This window comes from Hakea prostrata, chromosome 8 (genome assembly GCF_041222555.1).
Source record: "Hakea prostrata isolate BN-2017 chromosome 8, UWA_Hpros_2, whole genome shotgun sequence".
Taxonomy (NCBI): Eukaryota; Viridiplantae; Streptophyta; class Magnoliopsida; order Proteales; family Proteaceae; genus Hakea; species Hakea prostrata.
In genome coordinates, this window is record NC_142607.1 from 32,691,336 (window position 1) to 32,716,562 (window position 25,227).

Here is a 25,227-nt window from a genome sequence, read left to right on the forward strand (position 1 = left end):
GGGTGCCAGTGCAATTTGCTCTATTATTTATTATTATTAGAATGTAAGCCCCAATAAAATTTGTGGTGAAAAAGAGTCATGGAACACATACTGCTCCTGACAGAAGGCTTGAGTCGCTCAATGATGGAGAAAGCTTGGGTCATGCACATTACTGTCAAGCTGAAATTTCAGCGGTCAGATCCAAAATTTTGGTCGAGATTTTGATCTCGACCGTTGAATTTCGATGGTCGAAATCAAAATTTTGACTGAAATTCCAATCAATTGCCCGAAATGTGTGGCTTGATAGACCCAATCAACGATGGGGCTCTCCTTGCCAGAGTTTGTGCAAGACTTTTTTTTTGGTAAAGAAAAAGAGAGGATGCGAAGCGGCAACCTAGGGTTCCCCTGCTACACAATGTTCGAATTTTTATCGAGTGTGACCTACGCAAGCATTCGCCCTTTGCACTACCAGCGCAGGCCCCGTTAGCGGAACCCCACCGAAGGCCTAGTATAGTGCACAGGGCTTGTACATAGTTTGTAAAACTCTGAAAGATATAATTTGCGTTATACTAAATTTTTAAGTTGGCGTTGACGTTAACGGTTAACTTGGGATCTTTGTCTCTAAAAGTGAGAAGGAAACCGACCGCTTCCCTCCACTCTCCTCCCCCCACTTCTACCATCTTTCTGATCGCTCCTTCTGCTCTTCTCACAACTGACAAAGTTAAGCATATAGAGTTAAAGATCAGGATCAGACAGAATGTGTGGAATCTTTGCATATTTGAATTACAATGTCCACAGAGAGAGAAGATACATTCTCGAAGTTCTTTTCAATGGGTTAAGGCGTTTGGAGTACAGAGGCTACGATTCTTCTGGGATTTCAATCGATTCCTCCGATCTAGCTTCAGTTTCTAACTCCCTTTGTCCTCTTGTTTTCCGCCAGGAAGGCAAAATCGAGAATCTCGTTAAATCTGTTTACGAAGGTAACTAACCACCTTTGATTTTCATATTTGGTCTTTCGATTTGTTCATTAGAATTTGGTTTCTATGTCTTTAGTTGTTTCTGGGAGAATTTTGTCATTAGATTTTAGTTTTTACTGTTGGTTTTAAAAAAATAACTTCCAGGTTTTGATTATTCTGATATGTGTAAAGCTTTTCGTTTCTGGGGTACGCAGAAATTTTTGGGATTCTTGGGGTTTACTTAGTTTAATCTCAGATGTCTTTGCATAATTTTCTTTGATGTTTTTGAATTGACTTTGAGTTCAGCGGTAGAGTTTAGGATAATGATAATGCTGCTGAAGATGAACTAAATGTTTATGCTTACAGAGGTTGCTGCTACGGATTTGAATTTGGAGGAGTCTTTTCGTGTTCATGCTGGAATTGCACACACCCGTTGGGCAACTCATGGCGAGCCAGCGCCCAGAAATAGTCATCCTCAGTCTTCTGGTTCTGGAAACGAATTCTTGGTTGTTCATAATGGCATTGTTACCAATTATGAGGTAGACTGCGACCTTCTGTTGTTCCCCTTCTTCTTCTTCTTCTTCTTCTTCTTCCTGGTTTGCCTTGTAGAAAATGCACTGTCGCTCATCCTCTAGTTACTTGTATTCTTTGTTAGATTTTCCATTTTAAAAACAAATATCAGTGGTTAGAGAATGCGTCTAAATTTACTAGCTTAATCATTGGTTTTATGACCAAATAATCTAAGTTGGAGTAACTCATGCCTCACATGTTATAGTTGTCCTCATTTAACCTTTATTTCTTTGTTGAGCTTCTTCTTTTAAACCTGTCAACCTAGATAACTGTGTCCAATAGTCAAATATGATATCTATGTTGGTATCATTTGGCTGGTAGAGCATAAGTACTCAGAAGGTGATTGTGGGTTGGAAACTGTAATTTGGTTATATGGAATGACTGGCTGTGTGTAACTTATATGGATGAGTTCTAATTTACCTTCAATGTTCTTATGTAATTTTTCTTCAGAAAGGTATCACTTGGGAATATGCACTAACAGGTTTAATGTACCTCCAGTGATTATGCATCACTAAGAGGGACTATCTATTGGAAGATGATAGATAAGTCAAAAGAATGACGTGCAAACCCTGGGTCCTGTTACTCCTGCACAATTTATAATCTCAAATAGAACCTATTGAAGGGCAGTGATCAACATTACGGCATCAAGTAGCTGAGATCTTGCTGATTACCTGAGCTATCATTTCTTGGAAGATGATAGATAAGTTTAAAGAATGACATGCGAACCCTAGGTCTTGTACCATTTATGATCTCAAATTGAACCTATTGGCGGCACTGCTGACGTCATGTAGCTGAGTTCTTCCTGATTACCTGAGCTATCATTTCTTGGAAAATGATAGGTAAAAGAATGACATGCAAATCCGTGGTCTTGTACCATTTATGATCTCAATCGAATTTATTGGGGGATTGCCGACATCATGTAGCTGAGATCTGAGCTATCATATTTCCTCTTCCTATGATTTTTCTTTATTTTCCATCTCTCTTTCCTTGTCTCATTTTTTCATTTCCCTACTTTTTAATGGATTCATGTAGCTGAACGCTTTTAGTTAGGATAAAGTTGAGTTGTTGACTGGTGAGCACCATATTTTGGCAAAGACACATTCCCTTGTCCAATCTGGTAGCAATTTATGTTGTCTGTGGCTGAGTCAATTTGTGGTGAAGTATCATATTAATGCATGTGTTTTCCTAGCAGTATGTAGCCGCAATTTGATTAAGGGCCAATGCCAAGTTCTTAAATGGAACCAACTCGAAGTTTAGGTTGGCAAACGAAAGTCAAAAAATAAACCCTAGGGAATTATGGTGTTTCAGTGGTCTCTGGTTTAGAGGGAAAGGTGAGGACCAGGGGTTCTACAAGGGTTGGTTAGGTGTTTTCTAGCTGGGGGAGATGTCCTAAAGGAAAACACTAAACAAGGGTGGAGCGGCAGCATATAATGAGTAAATATGCATTATAGATGATAATAAACAATGATCAAAATAATATCCTAAGCTAATATGAGAGAGTATACAAAAATTTAATAGGGAAACATGGGGGAGGGAATCTACGACAACTTAACATGTAATCAAATGAAAATCTATTAAAGGTTCTGAAAATAATAAATGCTGTAGATACCTCTGAGAATATTCCCGAGATTGAAGACCCTACCCCTCCATATGCTGTGGATCTGGATGGTGCCAATGATCGTGAAGGATGTAGGAGAAGTAACTGAATCACCAAGGCGTGTTCCCAAGTGGATGGGGACTTTATCACAAATTTGAAGTCTCCAAGGAAGAAGAAAAAAGAACAGACCAAATTACTAAGTTTTGGCCAGTCTAGCTAGGCTGTTTGGCCTTGTTTTGGTCTATTCACTAGTGTCTATCTGCTTCATTTTCCTTAGCTCACTCTCTTTAGCTTGCTGCAATGCTTGGTGCTGCTTCATTGCTCTTGTTTGCTCTTGTTTGAGGCACGGTTCGGCCTTGTATTCTCTCTCTTCTTCTTCCTTTCCTTTGGTAATGAATTTATGTATTCATTAAAAAAAAAGAAATTATGCTGTCCTAGTTCCTAAAATTTTCAGCTAACAATAGAGAACAGCCAATAGATAGTGAAATGATCCTACAGTTGTCATGCAAATAAAATCGTACTATAAAAAGAATGGGAAATAAATTGAGTTAAGGAAGAAAAGGTTAAACCTCTGGTCAGCAACATGTGCAATGACATAAGTAAAAGGGAGACAAGTATTGATGCAGTTAGACAGTGTGGCTATAAATATTGACGTGATTGCTCATTGAGCTAGGAATTAACCCATTGGTGGGTTCTACAGATATTAGGCTTCTTTCTGTTTTTGGGTTTATTGTTGTAATGAACTTAATTTATAAGCCCATGAAGGGTTTTTTTTTTTTTTTTTTTTTTTTTTGGGGGGGGGGGTTGATGCTTGTTACGAAATTAGTAGTTGAATTCAGTATGAGTTTGATTAGGATAGTCGATATTAGATAGTGTTGTGAATAAAAGAGAGAAATGGCCAAGACTTACTTGTTTAGCAATTGTATTATGGAAGTGTATAAGAAACTAACAAGATGGTTAGGCTGAGGTGCGACGATGGACACTTTCTTAAGACCACAGGCGCCCCTAGTAGTGCTTCCGGGTTGAATGTGAATTGGCCTCCAAGATACAGCGGCTGTAGTTGCTTCCTATAGTAGACGAGCACTTCGTCTACTAATAGCTCATTAGAGTTCTTCAAGGCAGTGCTCAAATTGTGAAAGGACATCATATTTGTGGTTATTTAAGTTAAAATGAGAGAGAGGAATGAAACCTTGGAGTGATCCTCTATTTATAGAGGAATGAAACCTCTTGGTGGAGGTGTAATGATACCTTGGAGTGATCCTCTATTTGTAAAGGAATAAAACCTCTTGGATTGATCCTCTATTTATAGAAGAATGAAACGTCTTGGTGGAAGGTTACACCTCTTGGTGGAAGAGACATGTCTTCCCCAAGAGACACTTCTTGGGTTGAAGAAATGCCATATGCATTTATTAGTCTCAAAGAGACGCCTATCTTGGGTTGGAACCTAATGGATATGGATCCTAAATGAATCAACCCATTCACTATAGTCCAACAGCTAAATGGATCAACCCGCTTACCATATCCAATGGATATACAAGATCCTAAATGGATTAACCCATTTAACTATCCATATCCATAATAAATGGATACACAAATTATAGACTCGAATCAAGCCATGCCATTATCATAATCAACTGACCAATGAGGTTTTTTGAAGCTTATTTTCCTTCCAAAACCCAAAATTCCTCCACAAGTTTCAAAAAACATAACGGTAAACCAATAGAACACAATAACGATAAAATACAATTGAGGAAAGATAAAACCAGTAAAACAAACAAATCGAGCACTTTAGACTAATAGAATACTCATCATATATGTCTTTTGGGCTTGAACATACCCTAGGTTTAGTAAATCACACCACAGAGTACGGGAAGTCAAACCTCTTGAACCTTTCCTCACTTGTGTGGTCGACTGCCTTACCGATTAGTATTCTTCCATTCGACCTCTCTGACTTATCCTTTTAATTTCAATTTGGACATTCATTTAGGCCACGTCCCAGAAAAATTGCCCTTGAAATTATCTTTATAGGTTGCCTCACCTCTCTACATTCACTTTGGCTAGCCATCCAGTATGTACCGCAGTAACATAACCTCATATTAAATGAACTTCTTGGGTAACTAAGAGTCTTACAACTCACCCTCCTTTCATTGTGGTAAGTACTAATTATTATTATTATATTTTAATCTAACTAGAATAGGCAACACTAGTAGCTAACAAGTCAATCAATGTTTTCGCTGTTACCCATTGAATCTAATTCTAGGAACTTCCTACACATAGGTTGGGTGTCCATCACCTAGACTCATGAATCACGGACCTTAAGCCTATTTCTTTAGATGTTGCTTGAGTAACCTTGATACTTGTAACTTTGTAGGCGTATCAGCCACATTCTCCTTTGACTTAACATAGTCAAAAGCAATGGTACCATCATTTATGTATTGTTTTATTAGGTTATGCATTAGAGGTATGTCTCTTTTTACCAGGACATTCCTCATTTTTTGCCTTTGCAATTGCCGCTTGATTGTCATAATACAAATAAATAGAAGGCAATAGTCTTGGCCATAAAGGTATACCTGATATAAGAATCCTAAGCTATTCAGCTTCTGAACCAGCTTTTTCTAAAGCCACAAAGTAGGATCTTGTTCAACAGGGTTGTTTTACTAATTTTTGTGGTGGCTTTTTCTTATTTATCTGAAGGTCACGTCTTCGTTCCACGCTCACTGCACCAATTGTTGATTTTGGAAGGAAAATAAGTTAAAAAAAAAAGAATCATCGGTTGGTTGATTATGATGTGATGTGGCTTGATTTAGTTCTATAATTTGCATAATCCATTTATTAAGGATATTGATAGTTAAATGGGTTGATCCATTTGTTGAACCATTGGATATGGTAAATGGGTTAATCTATTTAGCTGTTGATTATGGTGAACGGTTCATTAGAAGACTCAAAGCAAAGACAAAAACAACTGAGTCATAATTGTGCTGGTCTGCAGCTTTCTTCTTCTCCGTTCGGTATGCCCACAGCTCTGCATCAGAGTCGCCCAAGTATGCTGGCTTGATTTAGGGGGGAAGAGAGGGAGAGGGTGGGGGGCAGGGGTGGAATCTGGACAGGTTATTGCTGATTTCTCTCTACTACCATTTATCTAAATAACTGCCAAATTTTTCTAGAACAGTATCTAGAGCAGTTGTGGGTCGACTCATGCTTGTATAGTCTATAATCTATATTACATGGTATATGTTTTTGTTTGCTAACAGTCATCCAACTTCATTTCTTCAATTTAAAATCCGTCAGTCACAGAGCATGAAACAATTTTATAAACACACAAATGGATATTTTTGTTTTTAGTTCCTCTTATGACAACCTTGAAAACAAAGTAATTTTGATGCATCAACTAAAGTTAGTGTTTGCTTATTGTAAATATCAGGTTTTAAAAGAAACACTACTTCGGCATGGCTTTACATTCGACTCTGAAACAGACACACAAGTCATTCCCAAACTTGCAAAATTTGTTTTTGACAAGGCAAATGAAGCAGGAGGTACTGGGAGAACAATGCCCTCTATGTTTTTATTCAGATTTTTGAGATTATGAATCCTTTTAAGAATGTCGACTGAAGTTGTTGCATCCCCCCCCCCCCCCTTTCCAATGCATGAAATAGAAAATGTCACTGGAAAAGTGTAATGGCTTGTTAATGGCAGTTGATCTTCTTGTCTCCAAGGTTCATGTTTTATAGATGTGGGACAAACTTCAATGGAGGAACTCACAACTTTTTGTCTCGTCAAATTTCATATTGTAATCCATACTAGAGATTGCAAAGAGCCGGTTCGTAGTTTTATAATGTTGTGGATGTGCCATTTAGCTGTAATGGAACATTCATGGCATTTCTGTGATTTTTGTAACTCATGACTCACTTTTTAATTGAACACACTTTCTTCATGTTTAGAGCTGTAACTTAACTGATAATATGGAACTACTCAGCTTTGCTGATCTAGAAAATTATGGCAGATATCACTGCCGTAAATAGGTTGTTTTGTACGTCATTGACCAAATATTATATCTATGCTTATAAAAACACAGTGAGCTTTGTAGGTATATTGGATATATGTCTACCTCTGTTTTACCTTTCAAGTGGTCATACTGCAGATGATGAGAGTGTAACATTTAGTCAAGTTGTCCTTGAAGTCATGAGGCATTTGGAAGGAGCATATGCACTTATATTTAAAAGTCGGCATTATCCAAATGAGTTAATTGCTTGCAAACGTGGCAGTCCATTAATCCTTGGTGTCAGAGTAAGTTATGTCTGCATTCTAATTATCTTGATCTGGCAAATATTAAGCTTCTTTGACCACTCTTCTGTCTTCATTTAATGATATCATGAGTCATAAGCTGAAATGACATAGTTCAAGGCATCATGCCAGATTATATTTTCACGGGCCATGTATTGATTTTGGCTTGTGACAGTCAATTTATCCAGGCCTTCTCAAACTTCAAATCATGCTGAATATTTGTGCATGCTTTTTTTTTGAAGCTTTATGCTTTTCCACCTTAATTAATAATTAATTTCATGCTTATTTTATTTAATTTTATTTTTAATTAATTGATCCTGGGGCTCATCTGGTTGACTGGTTGCCCCTGCATTTGTGGATTGGAAGACTGCAGCCAGTCTGAGCTTTCTTGGAGCCATTCCTATAATAAGTTCTTTATGCTTATGAGATTTATGATTTTCACTAACAACCATGACAGGAAGAACCTTCTTTACTATAGATTCTACTCAACCAATACTTCTGGAGAGAACTGTTAACTGAATTATAGACGCAGCAGCTTTTAGATTGGCTGGATAAATATGACTGGGTATGGAAAAATGGGCCCAAAAATATTTAACTCAAGATCGAGTCCGTAGAACAACACTTTGGGTTCAGTTTTCGGCCAGTATAAGATCTCAAACAGGGGTTTTCTCACTAGGAGCTGCCATCACTGGTAGCTCCTAGTGAGGCCTCTACTGTGTTGTGACTTGTAAGGACTCGGACTAAGTAGTTAAGTAGAAGTTTTACGTGGAGTCAATTGAGTATTAGTAATTATGAATCCTATGTCTATTCTACTATTTTGCGGTGTCTAGGTTGTATGCAAATCCCTATGTTATAAAGTCGATTTGGTGGATTTTATTTTATTTTTAATTCAGAGTTATGTGTGAACCTGCCCCTTCTTCAGTTCTTTCATCCTAAAGTTTTTCTTTTTGATAAATTTTATTCCTTTCCTGTTGATCCATTCTTGTTTCTTTCCCTCCCTTTTTCTTCTCTTCTAGTTGAGAACTCCTAAATTCTGTCACATCCACCTATCTTTTATTATCTTCTACTTTTCCCCGTTCTATCTTCTCACTGTTGTCATTGCCTACTAATTATACAAGGATAAAAGGCAATCCAAATCAGAAATTCAGGTGAGATTTTAGTTTCGTTAGTTGTTAGGTCTTACTTTAGTTTTTTCTACTATATCTAGGTATATATACATATTGTCCTTTATAATTCTCAAATATTAGACAATTCCTCTGTGTTATACCTTCAACTTGGCCTGTGCATCAGCAAACTCGAATCCTGTTAATTTGAAGTTAGCATAGTTGGCCCCATTGATTGTTGAGTGGGATGGAAACATTTCCAAGCATCAACTCTGGATGGGAAGTTCTCGGCTTGATTATAACGAGACCTACAAAACCTGTCTAACCTCACTTGTAGTTTATACTTTCTTCCTTAGTTGGAAAATATTAATTTGAAGTCACCTTCATTAAGTCATCTACTTATTTCTCCTTCTCTTTCTTTGTATATTTACTTCTGTAGCTTTTGATTGGATCGAATGACAATAATTTTGTTCCCTGCTGTTGCAATTACAGTGAGGCTCATTTCCCATTAACCGGTGCACGTATGATCTATAATCCAGCACTGTTCTATTCAATCTCAAGGGACTCTGCCTTTACTCCATAGGCTTCTCTCTCAACCCACCCTCATATTATGGTGGTTTTCAAATTGTGTGCTAAGTTTTCTTTGTGGACTGTTTTAATAAGAAGGGGAAAATTGCATATGTAGTGTATTATTGGTTGAGCTGGGCAACCAAATTTTGCTTGTGGCCTATCAGAGGGTTTCTTCCATCCATTTGTCAAAATGCCAAATTATTGTGTCCATGTGGCAAATGATAGTGGTGTATAAAAATGGGTTTATCATCGGCATGTATAAGACGTTTATTTATGCAGATTGATTGCTTATGCAATGATATCTGAAAATTTTTGGTGTTGTGTCCATAATTTATTGTCATTTCGTCCAAGTAACTTCAGCTCTTGTATATTGTTTTCCAGGAACTAAATGAGAAGTCAAACAGTGAACCACTTTATGATCCTAAGTTCCTTCCAAATAATGATGAGCCAAAGGAATTCTTCTTTTCTAGTGACGCCAATGCTGTTGTTGAGCACACAAAAAAAGTTTTGGTGATTGAGGATGGTGAAGTTGTGCATATCAAGGTGCCCTTGTTCTGGAATCTTTGCAATGGTTTTTCTTTTCTTGGTTTCATTTTCTTTTCTCAGTGGCCTGGTAGATTATTACTTCTGAAATTGATACACTGCAGTTATGTTTTAGTCACATTCATTGTCGAACTTTGGCCTTGGTGCAACGCTAATAGTTGATGCATTATGATCAAGTGGTCTTGGGTTTCAGTATCGAAACAGCCTCTCTGCAAGAGCAGGGTTAAGGCTGCATACATTGTGACCTTCCCTATACCCTGCAGTGGCAAGAGCCTTGTGCTTGTCAAACTTCTCCCCCCTGCCCTCTTAGGAAGCCATTCAATTGGACGTCATCTTCTTCATGATGTTGAGAATATATTGCAAGGATGTTCTGTAGTAGTACCTTTCCAGTCGGAGTTTTTGGTGGAGGGCCACTAAGGAGAAGAGTGAAGCTTAAAGGAAATTACTGTTGATGGGAGAGATGCATAAGAAGAAAAAGGGAGAGGGGGTAAAAAAGCTTTGAAAGAGCCCATAGGCTACTTGTATCACAATCAACTTTTCCATTCTACCGATCTCTGACCTTCTGGTTGGTACTGGCATACATGAAATAGGAAGAGAAAAACCATATGTTGCAAAAACAGAATTAGACACATATCCAACTACAATTACTGTACCCATGCACTGTATTTCCCCCACCCCCCCCTTTTAAAAAGGAAAAAACTACAGTTACATTACATCTTGTGCTTCAGATTTAACTCGGCAAAACCATTTTGCTGCAAATCGAGTAGCCTCCAAATTGAGGCCACCCTACAATTCCAGAATGCGAATGAGGAGTCTCTGGTGCATCCCTTTCTAGCTCCAGCTTTATTGACCTGGGCCAAGTTTCCACTAGAGAGTACAATTGATCCTTTGCTGCCTTTGAAGCTAAGTAATCTGCTATTGGATTCGCTTCAAGAAAGCAATGCAGAACTTTCCATTGTATCTCTTTTGAGCTCTAAACATCTCTTCATAGTAAAGCATGACAGTTAATTCTTCTGTGTACCAGAACGACAAGTGCTTCCGAGTCGCATTCTATCCAAAGCCCTTCCCAATCCCAGCTCCTTTGACTTTTTCAATACCTCGAATAAATGCCTCAAATTCTGCTTCGAAGTTGATCTTCACCCCTGGGAACACCTTGAACACCTATATCACCTTAGCGTTAGAGTTTTTAATCAACACCCTAAGCTAGGATCTCTTGCAAGGCTCACCGATTGAGCTTCCTATGTTGATCTTGAACCATCCTGCCTACCGTTGTATCTAGTACACCTCATCCGGTTTCCTCATGCAAGAGATTGTCATCAATACCCCCCCATCCCTTTCACTTGGTGAAGACTTTTATTCTTATGTCACATCTCTCAGCTAGTTACTTTTGTATGCTAATATTATTCAGAATATGAGAGCATAAAAGTTAGAACTGCCTTCTGTTTACAATTTTTATAATAATAATAGGAAAAAATATTAAATAATTTAATCAAGGTATCATTCTATGGCAACAATCAATTTACCCTCTATGTTTGTGCCTTTGCCTAGTATTTCCAGCAATTGCAATAGCTTCTTACTTCTTCATATTAGAGAAACAAGATTGTCTAGATACAATGGATAAAATCCCATCCATTTCTCGTATTGATGATTCCAGGATGGAGTTGTGACAATATTGAGGTCTAATCATGGAAAAGATAAACATAGTGGCAGCGTTACTAGACCAGCATCTGTACAACGTGCATTATCTGTTCTTGACATGGAGGTTGAGCAAATAAACAAAGGAAATTATGAGCATTACATGCAGAAAGAAATTCATGAACAACCAGAGTCTTTAAGAACCACAATGAGGGGACGGCTTATACGTGAAGGTTCCTGCATAGCCAAGAGCGTCCTTTTGGGTGGACTGAAGGATCACCTTAAGACAATTAGGAGGAGCAGGCGAATTGTTTTTATTGGTTGCGGTACGAGCTATAATGCTGCCTTAGCTGCAAGACCAATTTTGGAAGAGCTTTCTGGTGAGCTCAAATAGTTATTGCAACAAGAAATATAAATTTAATTGAGGATGCTTCTAATATTGCTTAACCATCAACGCTTTTTCTGGAAATCAAAGGTATCCCTGTAACCTTGGAAGTTGCAAGTGATTTGCTGGACAGACAAGGTCCCATATACAGAGAAGATACTGCTGTATTTGTTAGTCAATCTGGTGAAACTGCAGACACATTACATGCTTTACATTATGCTCAAGAAAATGGAGCATTATGTGTTGGAATAACAAATACTGTTGGTAGTGCAATTTCCAGGAATACACATTGTGGGGTTCATATAAATGCTGGATGTGAAATTGGTGTGGCTAGTACCAAGGTAAAACTTTCTTTCTCTTTGATCATTAGTTTGGTTGATATTCTGAAGTTTTCAATTTATATTGTGCTTTTGTTTTGCTTGCTTTTTCCTTCCTTGCTTTTACTCAGGCATACACTAGTCAGATTGTAGTGATGGCCATGTTGGCTCTAGCAATTGGAGGTGATACAATCTCTAATCAATCTAGAAGAGAAGCTATCATAGATGGTCTGGTTGATCTGCCAAGTACGTTTCTGTTGACTCATTTTTATTGTATTTTTTACAGGATAAACCTGGAACTTCCTATTTGTGACAAGAAAACATAGTACTTCTCAAGTCTTTCCATATAATGATTTTTGGTATGCAGATAAAGTCAGAGAGGTTCTAAAGCTAGATGAGGAAATAAAGGATCTGGCAAATTTGTTAATGGCTGAGCAGTCCCTTCTTGTGTTTGGAAGAGGTTACAACTATGCAACAGCTCTAGAAGGTGCACTAAAAGTGAAAGAGGTCGCACTGATGCATAGTGAAGGCATAATTGCTGGTGAAATGAAACATGGTCCATTAGCTTTGGTGGACGAAAATCTCCCCATTGTTGTTATTGCAACTCATGATGCTTGCTTCAGGTGTGCTGTATTAATTATTAACATATTTTTTACTTGAGATTTTCTCTGTTGTTTAATTAAGACATCTTGGTAATTCTGACAGCAAGCAGCAGTCAGTTATCCAGCAGCTTCATGCTCGCAAAGGACGTCTAATAGTGATGTGTTCAAAAGGAGAGGCGTCATTGGCATTTCCCAGTGGATCTTGTCGTGTAATTGAAGTACCTCAGGTTGAGGATTGTCTTCAACCTGTAATCAACATAGTCCCATTGCAGGTATTTCTTTTGAGGTTTTTAGTTTACACTTTGACTTAATACATGCATGCAGATATTAGTAGTTACTGTTGGTGTAGCCTCGATAGGATTGAGTGCGAATAGCCAAGATCTGTACAAGGACCAAAAAACTTTAGGAAAACTATGGGTTAGTTGAAAAATCAGTTTTAAGGTAACATGGTGTACCATGAGGTCAAGAAGAAAGGGTCTTGGTGATGAAAGTTCTGAACAAGATGGTAGGGTGTACAAAGGATTGTTTTAAGTTTCATAGAATCCCGGTGGCCTGATATATTAATTCTTGAATTGTCAGTTTGTCACAGGTTTTTATGGTTTTGGGGTTATGGTATTAATTTCTTGCTGTCAAGATCCAGGGTTCCAATGGTTGTATTGCTATGAAACTTGGAATGAACCTGGAGGGAGGTGAATGAAGATGATGCATAATGTTGGAGAAGGATGGATTGATGTAGATATAGGTTATTGGGGATGGGCTCTTGTAAGATCTGTCTGAAGAAAGACTGTTGGAACTTGGGGTTTTGTTGGTGGGGTGACCTCCAAAGATAGACAAATGGTAGCACTTGATTTTGGTTGCACTGCCAGGGGGGGTGGGGGTTGGTATTTTATCTAACAAGGGCTCTTAGTAGTTTAGTTAGGTTTTATGTCTTTATGTCATCATGCTTTACTTTTGGAATGCATCTACAGTGTTAGACTTCCATTTTATTTCAGTATTAGGATATGATTGGGAGTCTATTTTTCTGTCTTGACATAATTGCATGTACTCAACAAAAGAGACAAGTTTGAAAATAGAATGTGGATAATGGGCTTTGCTCAAGTTGAGTGTGGCATGGCTCGCTTTTCCCCTCCAACTCTGAGATCCTTCTTCGATATCTTCTGTTTCTCTAAGTGGCACTCCACCAGGAAGCTTCTGTTCACATGTGGCCCAAAGCTTATTGATGTTTGGACTTGAAAATTCTATTGTTCAGCAGTTTATGGCTTCTTGCACAAAACATTTTTGAAACTGAGGGAGAAAATAGATATCATAAGTGTAATGAATATGAAAGGACCGTGGTACATTTTAGGTGTAGAACCAAAGCCAAGACTACTTGCATTGGACAATGACTTGGTGGTTATCGAAAAGTTAAAAAGCCCACCCACTAAAAAACCCACCCACTCCTAGAATATCGTGAGTTTACTATTCCTCAAGGCCAAGGATGAAAACAGATTGTTGAAATAACAGACTTGACCAGATCTATCTAGCTGCTAGATTTTAAGCTTTTTATGAGGTGATTGGAGTTCGTCAGCTTGTTTCAAGAATGATATGGCCACTCCAGTGATTTCCTATGGCTAGGTGCCACGTTAAGATTTGGCAGTGCCGTTGAGGTCATTCATGAAGAACCTCATTCAGGAAGAAAATCTGTTTTCTTTTTGCCCATACTATTAGTGTTCCTTCCTTTTTCAGGAATGCTGTTGAGCGACATTAGTATGTCAAATTGTATTTGTCTGCACCTGATCTAATATCTGGATTTTCTTATCTTGTTTTCCATTACTTCACCTTCTTAAATTGATAAATCAAGCAGATCTTGCCAGTCACTGATAGATCTCGTGTTTGGCTGCTTTTCCCTGGAAACCCTAGAATATTTCTACTAGACTAATTTAAAACTCAAACTTCAGGCCCAGAAAACGTCTGAAGGTATAATACTATATCATCATATACCTTTTTAGTTAGTTCATACAAAAAATGCGCTTGGCATTCTTTCAAACCAATTTTATTTTCTGTACACTATTCTATGTGAAGTATAATTTTACATGTCCCCTTTGTTCCTTGTCATCATTTTGGCAAGTTTCAAAGTTTTCTTGACTAAACTCTTTTCATGGCAGTTGTTGGCATACCATCTCACTGTTTTACGGGGATACAACGTTGACCAGCCTCGCAATCTTGCAAAGAGTGTAACCACCCAATGACAAAGATAAGTGGTTTTCAACTAATGTAATCTCACATTGGCATTTTGTAGTGTTAATACCTTCAAAGAACTCTGTATCTTTCTACTCATTAACCTGCTGGAATTTTGTTGGGCTTAATATTTAACTTCAGACAGTAACATTTGTGCAACATACCTTATTTGGGGTTTTGGGAAGATAATCTAATGCTATCACTGTGTAGCACCATGGAATCATCACCCTTGAATTGATACTGCTGGAAGGTGTGAAATGAAACTTCTGCATACCAAACTATGTTTTCTAACTTTTAATTGATTTATATTTCATCTGATAGTTTCTTCCTACGATGTTATAAACCTGGCTCGTACTATTTGCTCAAACCAAGACTTGTGTAGGGGATGTGCAAAGAGGAAGCTATTCTTTTTCTCCACATTATTTGTTTTTGCCTTTTGAATAAGGGAGTTTGAAACCAGAAGGTTGAAATTTAACTATCTTAAATCCTATCCGATCATTAACCTGCTTCAACTATTGGGATCTATGACTTTTTTTAGGATTGTTCAGTAACTTGGATCAATGTCTCAATACTGAATGGGTTGTATTTGTATTAGACAATATGTATGGTTACAAATAGCATCAAATGATCTTTTCATAATTTATTATCACAAACTATTTTTTCAAATTAGATAATAAATATAAATTCCTTCAGCCTCTCAGCAAAGATTATTGGGGGTAAGGCTGGTGGTGGGGAGGCCTTCAACACCAGTGTTCACCGTTCTAGTTAATGTTGTGCCAACTCGCACAAGAACCAGAGCTCTGCCCCACACTGGTGCATGGGTCAGGCTATTCCCAAACCTTTAATATTCAAGATGCAATAGGGTGTTGCCCTTGAATCCGAGTTACAAACTTTGAAGTTGACCAGAAAAGAGAACAGAGCACATGTGTTGGGGGCTTGACCTAGACCTTTCATGATAAGGCTGTACCTGAATGATGATCAAGAATCCCTTGAGAGAACCTACATTTGTGTGTCCAAGGTTTAAAGTATCGGTATCGAGTATTGTATCGCTAAGGTGATTTTAAGAGATGTATTATCCTATATCGAATATTGTATCATTTGACTAATGTATTTTAGTGTAATTCAATGAAGAGACGTATCGAGATGTATCGTATCGGTTGGGTCAAATATGGATACGTATCGACTAGTATCATAAGGTATCGTGAGACACTTTAAACCTTACTTGTGTCACCCCGGTACATGCACATGTAGATGAAGCATAGAATGTTGATAAGCTTGGGAAGATCTAGTACTGTTAACCGATTCACAGATCCAGCACCATATCTGTTGTGGATGAATATCACACGCACTGAGTAATTCGCAATACAATTCTTAGGGCCAAAATGCTCGGACCAATACATATGCAGGAAGGAACCCATGCGTCTACTAGGGAGGAAAATCACGTCAGCTGGATTATTCGACGGCTCACATTGGTCAGGTTATTCTATATAGACGTCACCTACTCCTTTTAATGTAATGGTCGTTTTCTTCTTATTAGCTCTTGCCTACTCAGTAGATAAGAATGTGATTCTATCAAATTTGGGAATCAATGAGATGGAGAGAGACTCTATTTATTTAGGCACCAAGCTGCTTCAAGGCTGATCAAAAACAAAGGAGCTAAAGTGTGTAATTAATAAAATGCAGAAAAAAATGTCCAACTAGAAAGCTTCAACACTATCATTTGCAGGGCGAGGAGTTTTGCTGAAATCCGTTCTCCAACCACAATCATTGTACCAAATGCAATGTTTTAGATTCCCAAGAATGCTATGTAAAAGAATCGATTTTCTCTATAAAAAATTTTGGCTAGGGAATCCGATAAAGGAAAGACAGCTTACACTTATTTCTTGGGACAAATGCTGCCAACCAAAAGAAAATGGAGGACGTCAATACTGCTACTTAAGCAAGGATGGAGAATGCTGAAACACCCAGAGTCATTATGGGTAAAAACTCTGAAGGCAAAATACTTCCCAAGCACAACACCTTTTGATACAAAGGTAAAAAAAAAAAAGGGAATCATGGACATGGAACAATATCTGTGGAATCCTAACAAAACTAGAAATCATGGTATGGAGGAGGGTTGGAAATGGAAGGAGCACTTCGTTGTGGTTTGACCCATGGATTAAAAAACCAGAAGATCGGTTAAATCTACAAATTGATACCCAGATGTGGGGAAGAAACACAACAATGGCTCAAGCGACAAACTCAATCAATTTTGACAACAGGGAGTCACGTTTAACTCAAAATTTGTTGATTTCATGCATTCCAACATAACCCTCACTAATGAATGTGATGCATAGATGTCTCTTATTTCAGGTAATGGGGATTTCACTGTCAAGCTGGCAGGGAAATTCCTCTCACAAATAAGTTTGACATCCCACTCCAACATTCTTAGCACATCGTGGAAGTTTTTCTGGAAATTACCCATTCATTCTAAATTTAAAATGTATTTTTGGTGTTTTTTAAATGCAAGATTAGCAGTTAAGGCAACACTCTCCCAATGGGTATCTATATCACCAAAATGCGAACTGTGTGGAAACTCCATGGCATGTTTTTCTTTCATGCGATTGAACAAAAAGAATTTGGGCAGTAGGTCCTTTGGGACTTAGAACGGAAAGACTTTCACATACATCAATCTGTGACCTCTGCAATTCATTTGTCCTTGATTCAGGATTAGAGAAATCATAAAAAAAAATAAAAAATGGATGATGTCCATATATATTATAACTTGCTATTGTGTTTGGAAAGAGCGGAATGGCAAGCTGTTTGAAAAAACAAATCCAAACCCAATGACAGTTTTGAAAAACATCTCACTCTGGATCAATGATCTAAATCTTCAACCATATGACATGGCTGAAAGGGCAAATCATATAACACATGTTGAGGTATCTAGACCGGATACTTGTTTTTTTAAAAGTATTATTAACTTAAATTTGTGTTCAACTTCGTTGTGTACAAGGGTATATATATAATCCAGAACTAAACAACTCAGGATGGAGTGTGGGATTAATATGGGAAGGCCAGTTAAAATATCTAAGCACAGGAGGAATAGGGAATGGAAGCATCAATGAAGCACTTTGGTTGGATTAAATGATGGAATAGCACAAGCACAAATCATCACCATTCAAATTAAGGACATATGCTATAGTGAAAAGGAAGTGCTCGAGTTACTTCAACCACCAAACCACAAGAAGTGGCCAATAACTCATGTTCCAATTTTGATTGACATTGTTAGTATAACTAAGGATACTAACCTTAAACTCTTTGGAGAGAACATACTCCACCACTGTTTTAACCATCTAGCTTTTAGATCCTTCATAGACTATAATAAGACATTAAATGTATTAGATCCCATAACTCTTTGTGCTTGCTATTCTACGAAATATTAAGTTTTTATTTACTACCAAAAAAAAAAAGCTCTTAAGAATACAAAAGGCATATGGTGCAATGGTAAGGTTGCTCTGTTGTGACCTTCGTGGAAGTAGATTTTAGTTGAGAAAGACTACACAGTTGGACTGTCAAATCCCACAATGGTGGGAGCTTCGTATATTGGGTGTCTCCTTGTCTAATTTTACTTGGTAAGAATGCAGGAAAACATTGTGCGTTTATAATTTTTTTGACTTGATCCATGTAACTAAAACAAAGATACAACCTAGATCTGGAATCTTTCAACTTGGTGGATGTAAATGGTTCTACGTATGATTCAAACATTTGGTTTTACGTCCGTGGTGCTTTGTCAAGCTCATTGAGTGTCTAAATAGTCAACTGAAAACACTTAGATGTATGTAATTTTCTCGTTATTTTGAGGACTGGGAAACATTGTCGAAGATTCCTTTATCAGAAATCGACTCCTCTATTGGCCTAATTTCCAATCCTCCTCTCTCTAGTGCAACTAAAACATAGGGTAGGCATTTCATGTAATCTGTTTCAAGGTTTAAAGTATCGCGTATCGGTAGTGTATCAGTTGGGTGATTTTAAGATATGTTTCGCTTCGTATCGTATCGTTTCTCAAATACGCATCGATAGGTTCAATATTAAATAGAAATGACTAAAATTCATAATTCAAGCAATGGGTAGGCTTCCATAATATTATTTTAGTCTCCATGTCCATACAGTTGGTTTTGGTTAGGAAGACTCCTGCAAGTATGTGTTTCTGTTGGGTTTTCCAAATTTCAAATTTTGATATAATGTTTGTCTTGTAACTCAATTTCTGTGTTTTCCAAATTCTCCAATTATGCAATTCCCTAAGTTAGCTTTGATGATTAGTGATTACTTAAAGAGGAACCCTTTATATCAGATGTAGATGAATCGAGCTTTAATTTCAAATTTTACATGGCGTATTGCAAAATGAGTTCTTTGACAATCAAAATGATTTGGATTTTTACTAGTCTGTTGAAGAACTGAATTGCCCTACAATACTAAATAACACTAGTATCTCACTCAAAGCAAACTTAAAATCTTTTTGAAGACCTGTACAGCCAACAACCAAACCTGGTGTACAATGGGACTTCCAAAAAATGCTAAATATCCTACTAATGTCTGATACAACAACCTGGTTGCTAAGGTATTTGCAAAAAGAAAGTTCCCGTGCAACTTGTTATGCATTTAAAGTTGAAACACCAACACTTAAGCTCAAAAGTTTGCTCATCCAATGCAACAGATTGATCTCCCTAATTCCTGGGTGTTCTTTGTTTTCTCCAGCCACAAACTCATGAACAACTCCATCTATCTCAATCAAACTAAACCTTGGAGTCATTGTGATGCCTTTTCCTCTCATCATCTTTTGCACTCTTCCAGCATCAACCCATATACCAATGTTTGAGTAGGCATTTGCTAACCGCACATAAGGAGAAGCACTACTTGGGTCTAACTTGATAAGCTTCTTAGCAGCCCATTTTGCTTGCTCAACCCAACCATAGCTAGTGATGAGCACATTTATGTGTGAAATCTTAGGACATAAAGCATGCATTTTACACACTTAGAGTGGAGCTACCTTGAGTTTTATGTTGTTTTTGCAGATTTTATGAGTTTTTAGGACTTGAGCGAATATCTGGAGTTTTGGGTATTAAACATGCGATTTTATATGTCAAGAGGTCCGTTCAAATTCTGAAGTGCGAAAGGGGGCCGGGGGGGGGGCGGATGGGGCAAGAAAAAATAATAATAACGAAAAAAAAAAAAATAAAATATAATTTTTATTTTTATTTTATTTATTATTTATCTCCCCCTCCTTGTGGGCTTATAACTTTCTTTTCCTTTTTTGTTTGGGTGAATATCACTTACCTCCCCTCTTACCTAGCAAATATATCAAACACATCCCCTCTGTTAACTTTCTTGGTTAATTAACTTTTACTATTAATTTTTTTTTAAAACCCCAAACTATCCTTGGCTAAAAGCATATATTTTTTTAATTTTAAATCCTAAATTACCGTAATCACCCTAACAGTTAAAATACTAAATTACCCTCAATTAAAATAATTGTTAAAAACCAAAACACCAAAATTAAAACCCAAATTATCTTTAATTATTAGAAGCCCAACATACCTTTTTTTTTTAAAATAAAAATTATCAAACAATTAAAAAAACCCAAAATAGTAGTTCGTGTTTAATTTTATCAACATACCTTTTTTTTTTTTTATTGCATTTTTAATTTTACTTGATAGTAGTACATGTTTTTTTAATTGTTTGATAATTTTTTTTTTTAAAAAGGGTATGTTGGGCTTTAATAATCAAAGATAATTTAGGTTTTAACTATGGTATTTTGGTTTTTAATAATTATTTTAATTGAGGATAATTTAATATCTTAACTATTAGGGTGATTACGATAATTTAGGGTTTAAAATAAAAAAATTAGTTTTAGTCAAGGTTAGTTTGGGATTTTAGAAAAATATTTAACGGTAAAAGTTAAACTTAATCGAAAAAGAAAACGAGAGGAGAGATTTTTAAAATTTTTGGAGAAAAAGGAGGGGAAAGAGATAATAAAAAAATAAAAGGGATGTAATTTTTTTTCTTTTAATTTAAAAAAAAAAGAAAATTAAATTTAATTTTATTTTTTTTTTTTTTTTTTTTTTTTTTAATTAAATTTATGTATGGCGAAAAAAAATAAAAAAAACTAGGATTTTCTATTTTTTTTAGAAGATTTTATTTTGTTATATTTTATTTATTTCTCTAATTAGTTTTTTTCTCTCTCTTCCTGCTCCCTATTATTTTCACTATTTTATTTTTTCCACTTAATTAACCCAAAATCGTTTTTTCTAAAAATATGCATTTTTCTTCCTTCTTTCCTTCTTCCACTCTTTCTCTTTCTTCTCCACATCCTCTACGTGTAAGTAAGGTTAAGTCTACCAAAAAAAAAAAAAAAAGTGTAAATAAGGTTAAGTTTTTTATTTATGGGTAATTTTCATATGGATCCCCTGAGTTTGGTCTGTCTTTTTTAGTTAAAAAAAATTGAGACTTTGCATCTGCCTTTCCTATGCTATAGAAAAAGTCAATATAAGGACATACTATCACTTTTATGACCAATTTGCCCCTTTTTTTTTATTTGAATTTTTTTATATATTTTAAAAACTTGGGGATCCAAATTTGCATTTCGATAAAATTCAAGGATCCAGATCGAAGAAATCCCTTTTTTTAAAATTTCTTCAACAGTAATCGTGCTTGAGGATTCAAACTCATTCTCAGTGGAAATTCCAAGCTTCAAATGCATCTTCTTGTATGGACCTGAAAAAACAGCATATTCCCCATTTGAGTTCTAACTGAGCAAATCTGGAAGCAAACTAATTAGAAACAGGAAAGAGAAACCAAAAAAAACTTCCTATTTCTTACAGTTTGAAGATTTTCTGACGCTCTTTTGTAATCAATGGACAATTATTTGAGCAGGTTAATGGCTTCTGGGGTTTATGTGTTGTGTTGGCTAATACTTTATGCCCTTGTCGATTAGTTGTTCTTTGTTGAACGATTCCAAAAGCTTCTTGGGCAATTTGCTATAGAACCTTTCGCTTCTTCGCCATCGATGGAGAAGAAGAGAATCAGAGATGCAGAATAAGGGGAAACCATGAATTTTTCTAACCAATCGCAACTGCAAAACTTGTCTTTGGCTTGCAAACGCCGGTCGCTACACGGAGGGAAAGATCAAGAATTTTCAGCGTTTACAAATTGTGTGTTTTCCCGTAATAAACGTTAGTGACGGTAGAACGCAGAAAAAAGAAGAAAATAAACATGGCCATGGAGATTATTTAGGTAAAAAATTTAAATTAAAAAAAAGGGGCAAATTGTTCATAAAATGATAATTTGTCCTTAAATTGATTTTTTCTAAAGTATAGGGGAGGTAGATGCAAAGTCTCAATTATTTTGGACTAAAAATGACATAGACCAAACCTCAAGGGGCCCGAAAAAAAAAAACCCCATTTTTTTTATTTTTTTCTTCCCTTTTTTTCCTTTTTTTTTTTTTATTTTTTTTTCCCCCCCCCCTCCCCCCCCCCCCCCCCCCCCCCCTCCCTCTTTTTTTTTTTTTTTTTTATTTTTTTTTTTTTTTTTTTTTTTTTTTTTTTTATTTTAATATTTATTATTATTATTATTTTTTTTTTTTATTATTATTATTATTATTATTATTATTATTATTATTATTATTATTATTATTATTACTATTATTATTATTATTATTATTATTATTATTATTATTATTATTATTATTATTATTATTATTATTATTATTATTATTATTATTATTATTATTATTATTATTATTATTATTATTATTATTATTATTATTATTATTATTATTATTATTATTATTATTATATTTCTTTGTTTGTAAATTATTCTCCTTCTTCTATACATATTACCTCCCTCTTAGGTTTAAACACTTTTTTTTTTTAATTTTCTCTTTAGTTTATTTTAGTCTTGACCTTTTTATTCTCTTTAACTTGCTCTAGGTTTTATCTAGTTCTTTGATTACTTTGTGGGTTCTAATACTAGATTGAATGTTTAGGTTTTAAGTTTTGCAAGGAAGATTGAAGTTGTGTAATTTATTTGATGCAAGTGTATTTCTTTTATTTTTATCAATGCAATTTCAAGTTCAAGTTCAAGTTTCAAGTTTGAGGATTCGCTTTCTCTCTGGGTCTAGCAATTGATAATCTAGATCTGGTTGTTAGGGTTGGTTGAGATTCAAATCATTTATTCAAGTTTTGTTTGGAAGATGCAAGTAAGATTCTTCAATAATCTTCTCTCCCCCCTCCATTCCCGCTTCTATCTACCCCTCCATATTCTTAATTTAGGATTTACTTTCAGCATCTACTTATTGTTCTCACTTCCCTTGGGTCCTTGATCAAAGATGCCTACAGTCGTGCCTCTCTTTGGTTAAGGTTTCCCTTTTGCGTTTATTGCTTTGTTATTTACTTTCTGTTATTTCCTTTCTGCAATTTCTTTTTCTTTAATATCCTTTCCCCCGATCGGTGGATTGTAAGCTATGGCAAAGGGTCCACAGTCAAAGTCATTATTATTATACTCCCCTTCCCTCGATCCAGAGCTGACACTCGGATCACTTCCCTTTTATTTTTATTGTTCGCATTTTTTTTCCTGTCTTTTATTTATGCGTTGGTTATGTTTGTTTTATTTTTCGTCTTAATTCGATTGCATTAGATGTATGGATTAGGATCGTTTAGTTAAGTTAATTAGTTAACAAAAACTTAATCATTCCACTCTTGCATTACCATTAAGAAGTTGAATTCTAGGTGGCATATCTCCTTGAGATCGACCCGTTAGCTACAAGATACTGTGCGCTTGCGGTTATTTTATTTTGCAAACAGCTAGCACAAGCACTAAGAAGACTTTTGAGAACCAAGTTGTCAGGCTCCATGGGCATGGTTTGAACTAAATGCCATGCCTCCTCGATGTGCCCACCTCGCGCAAGAATGTCTACCATGCATCCATAGTGCTCCAGCTGTGGGGAAATCCTGAACACTTTCTTCATATGCTTAAAATGATAAAGACCCTCTACAATCAACCCAGCATGACTACATGCACTAAGAACCCCTACGAAAGTGATGCTGTCGGGTTGTAATCTTAGGGGGAGCATTTCATGAAAGAGACCAAGTGCTTTCTCTCCTTGTCCATGCGTGGCAAGTGAAGATATCATTGTAGTCCAAGCAAGATTATCCTGAAAAGCCATTGCCGCAAAAAATTTCATTGCATCATCAATAGAACCGCGTTTGACATACATGTTAAGGAGTGCAGTGCCAAGACTTGTGATCAAATAAATCCCATGTAGTCAATATAACCATGCACCCACTGCCATTCCTCAAGAGCACCAAGGTGGGCTGCAGATGAGAGCACAGAGATAAGTGTCGCCTTGGTAGGTTCAACTCCAGCACTATGCATCTTCAAAGTGCTCTATTTGGAATACATTAGTAACTTCATATTGCATAGTGGGCATTAAATGCATCAATAAAAATTAGCTCAAAATTGTTCAATCTTAAATTACTTCATTTTGCATGATCCAAATGGTGAAGAGTAGGAAGTAACCGATGTTTAACAAAACAAAAACATCCGACAAACCAAAGAACCCAACAAGAATAAAGGGGAAAAGGGGGTGAATAACTAATCACATGGATAGGTTCAGTGTGAAGTGGGCTTATATGAAAAATATCCTTATAAACTTCACAACACAACCCCCAAAGAGAGATTCAAGGTGCTTCAGGGTCCGAAACACATGTTGCCCATTTTAGAAGCAGATTGACAAGTTTAGTTTGGCTCCTATATTGATCTTTTTTCAAATCTCACACATTCAACTTTAAAAAGAAATATGTATGAATAATTATATCTACAAAGTTGTGGTCATGTTCACTCTTATGGAGCAATGGAAACATTTAACCGTATGTCTGCAGTTTTAAAACACAGATGCCAAATTTCAAAGCAGAAAAACAATGGAAGAGAATGTGAAAGTAGAAACCAGTGGATGCATGTGAACGATTACAATTGAAAATTATCTCTACCAATATAGCTCAAATAATTTCATCCAAAGAAACTCAAATATCCAACTAATTAATCAACCCATTTGTAATTCATGAGAATCTAAAAGGAAAGAGAGATACTTCAAAGTTCAAACCAAGGAACATCTCATATTCCATAACACTGAATTGATAACAAAAGCTTAGAGGAGCAAGGAACCACATTCAAGATAAGAGTAACTCTAATTGTCTAATGAAAAAGAGAGAAGAACACCAAAATCAGCATAACATACCTAATCACTGCACAATGAAGACGAATCGAAAAGGAGAACAAATGAAAGTCACCATGGACTCGAACAAGAAAACCCAAAAACCTTATTTCGAAACCCTGCAACTCGTCACGGACTCACAGAACCCTTCGCCCTTTCTTCCCTATTTTATGAGGCATCTTCTAGTCCAAACATCAAGAGCATAAATGAGAGAGTTGGTAGC

General features: G+C 36.3%; 1 protein-coding gene and 1 pseudogene across 1 annotated transcript; one reads left to right on the plus strand and one right to left on the minus strand.

The window, feature by feature from the left end:
* Nucleotides 1–578: 578 nt before the first annotated feature.
* Nucleotides 579–15,472, plus strand: LOC149007587 (glutamine--fructose-6-phosphate aminotransferase [isomerizing] 1-like). The gene is made up of 11 exons (XM_089165849.1): nt 579–959; nt 1,302–1,474; nt 6,524–6,635; nt 7,241–7,386; nt 9,438–9,599; nt 11,254–11,614; nt 11,710–11,960; nt 12,068–12,182; nt 12,304–12,559; nt 12,642–12,810; nt 14,683–15,472. Exons 1-11 carry the CDS (start codon nt 737–739, stop codon nt 14,764–14,766), a joined length of 2,052 nt encoding a protein of 683 aa, XP_089021975.1. The 5' UTR covers nt 579–736; the 3' UTR covers nt 14,767–15,472.
* A 3,916-nt stretch (nt 15,473–19,388) lies between these two features.
* On the minus strand, nt 19,389–23,957 carry LOC149007588 (pentatricopeptide repeat-containing protein At2g20540 pseudogene; annotated as a pseudogene).
* Between the last annotated feature and the right edge of the window lie 1,270 nt (nt 23,958–25,227).

Excerpts from the sequence above, each read along its gene's own strand:
- LOC149007587 (XM_089165849.1), top strand. The coding sequence starts at position 737 with ATGTGTGGAATCTTTGCATATTTGAATTACAATGTCCACAGAGAGAGA. Across the intron at positions 6,636-7,240 it reads CAAGGCAAATGAAGCAGGAG|ATGATGAGAGTGTAACATTT; the intron begins GTACTGGGAGAA and ends GTCATACTGCAG. Across the intron at positions 7,387-9,437 it reads CATTAATCCTTGGTGTCAGA|GAACTAAATGAGAAGTCAAA; the intron begins GTAAGTTATGTC and ends ATTGTTTTCCAG.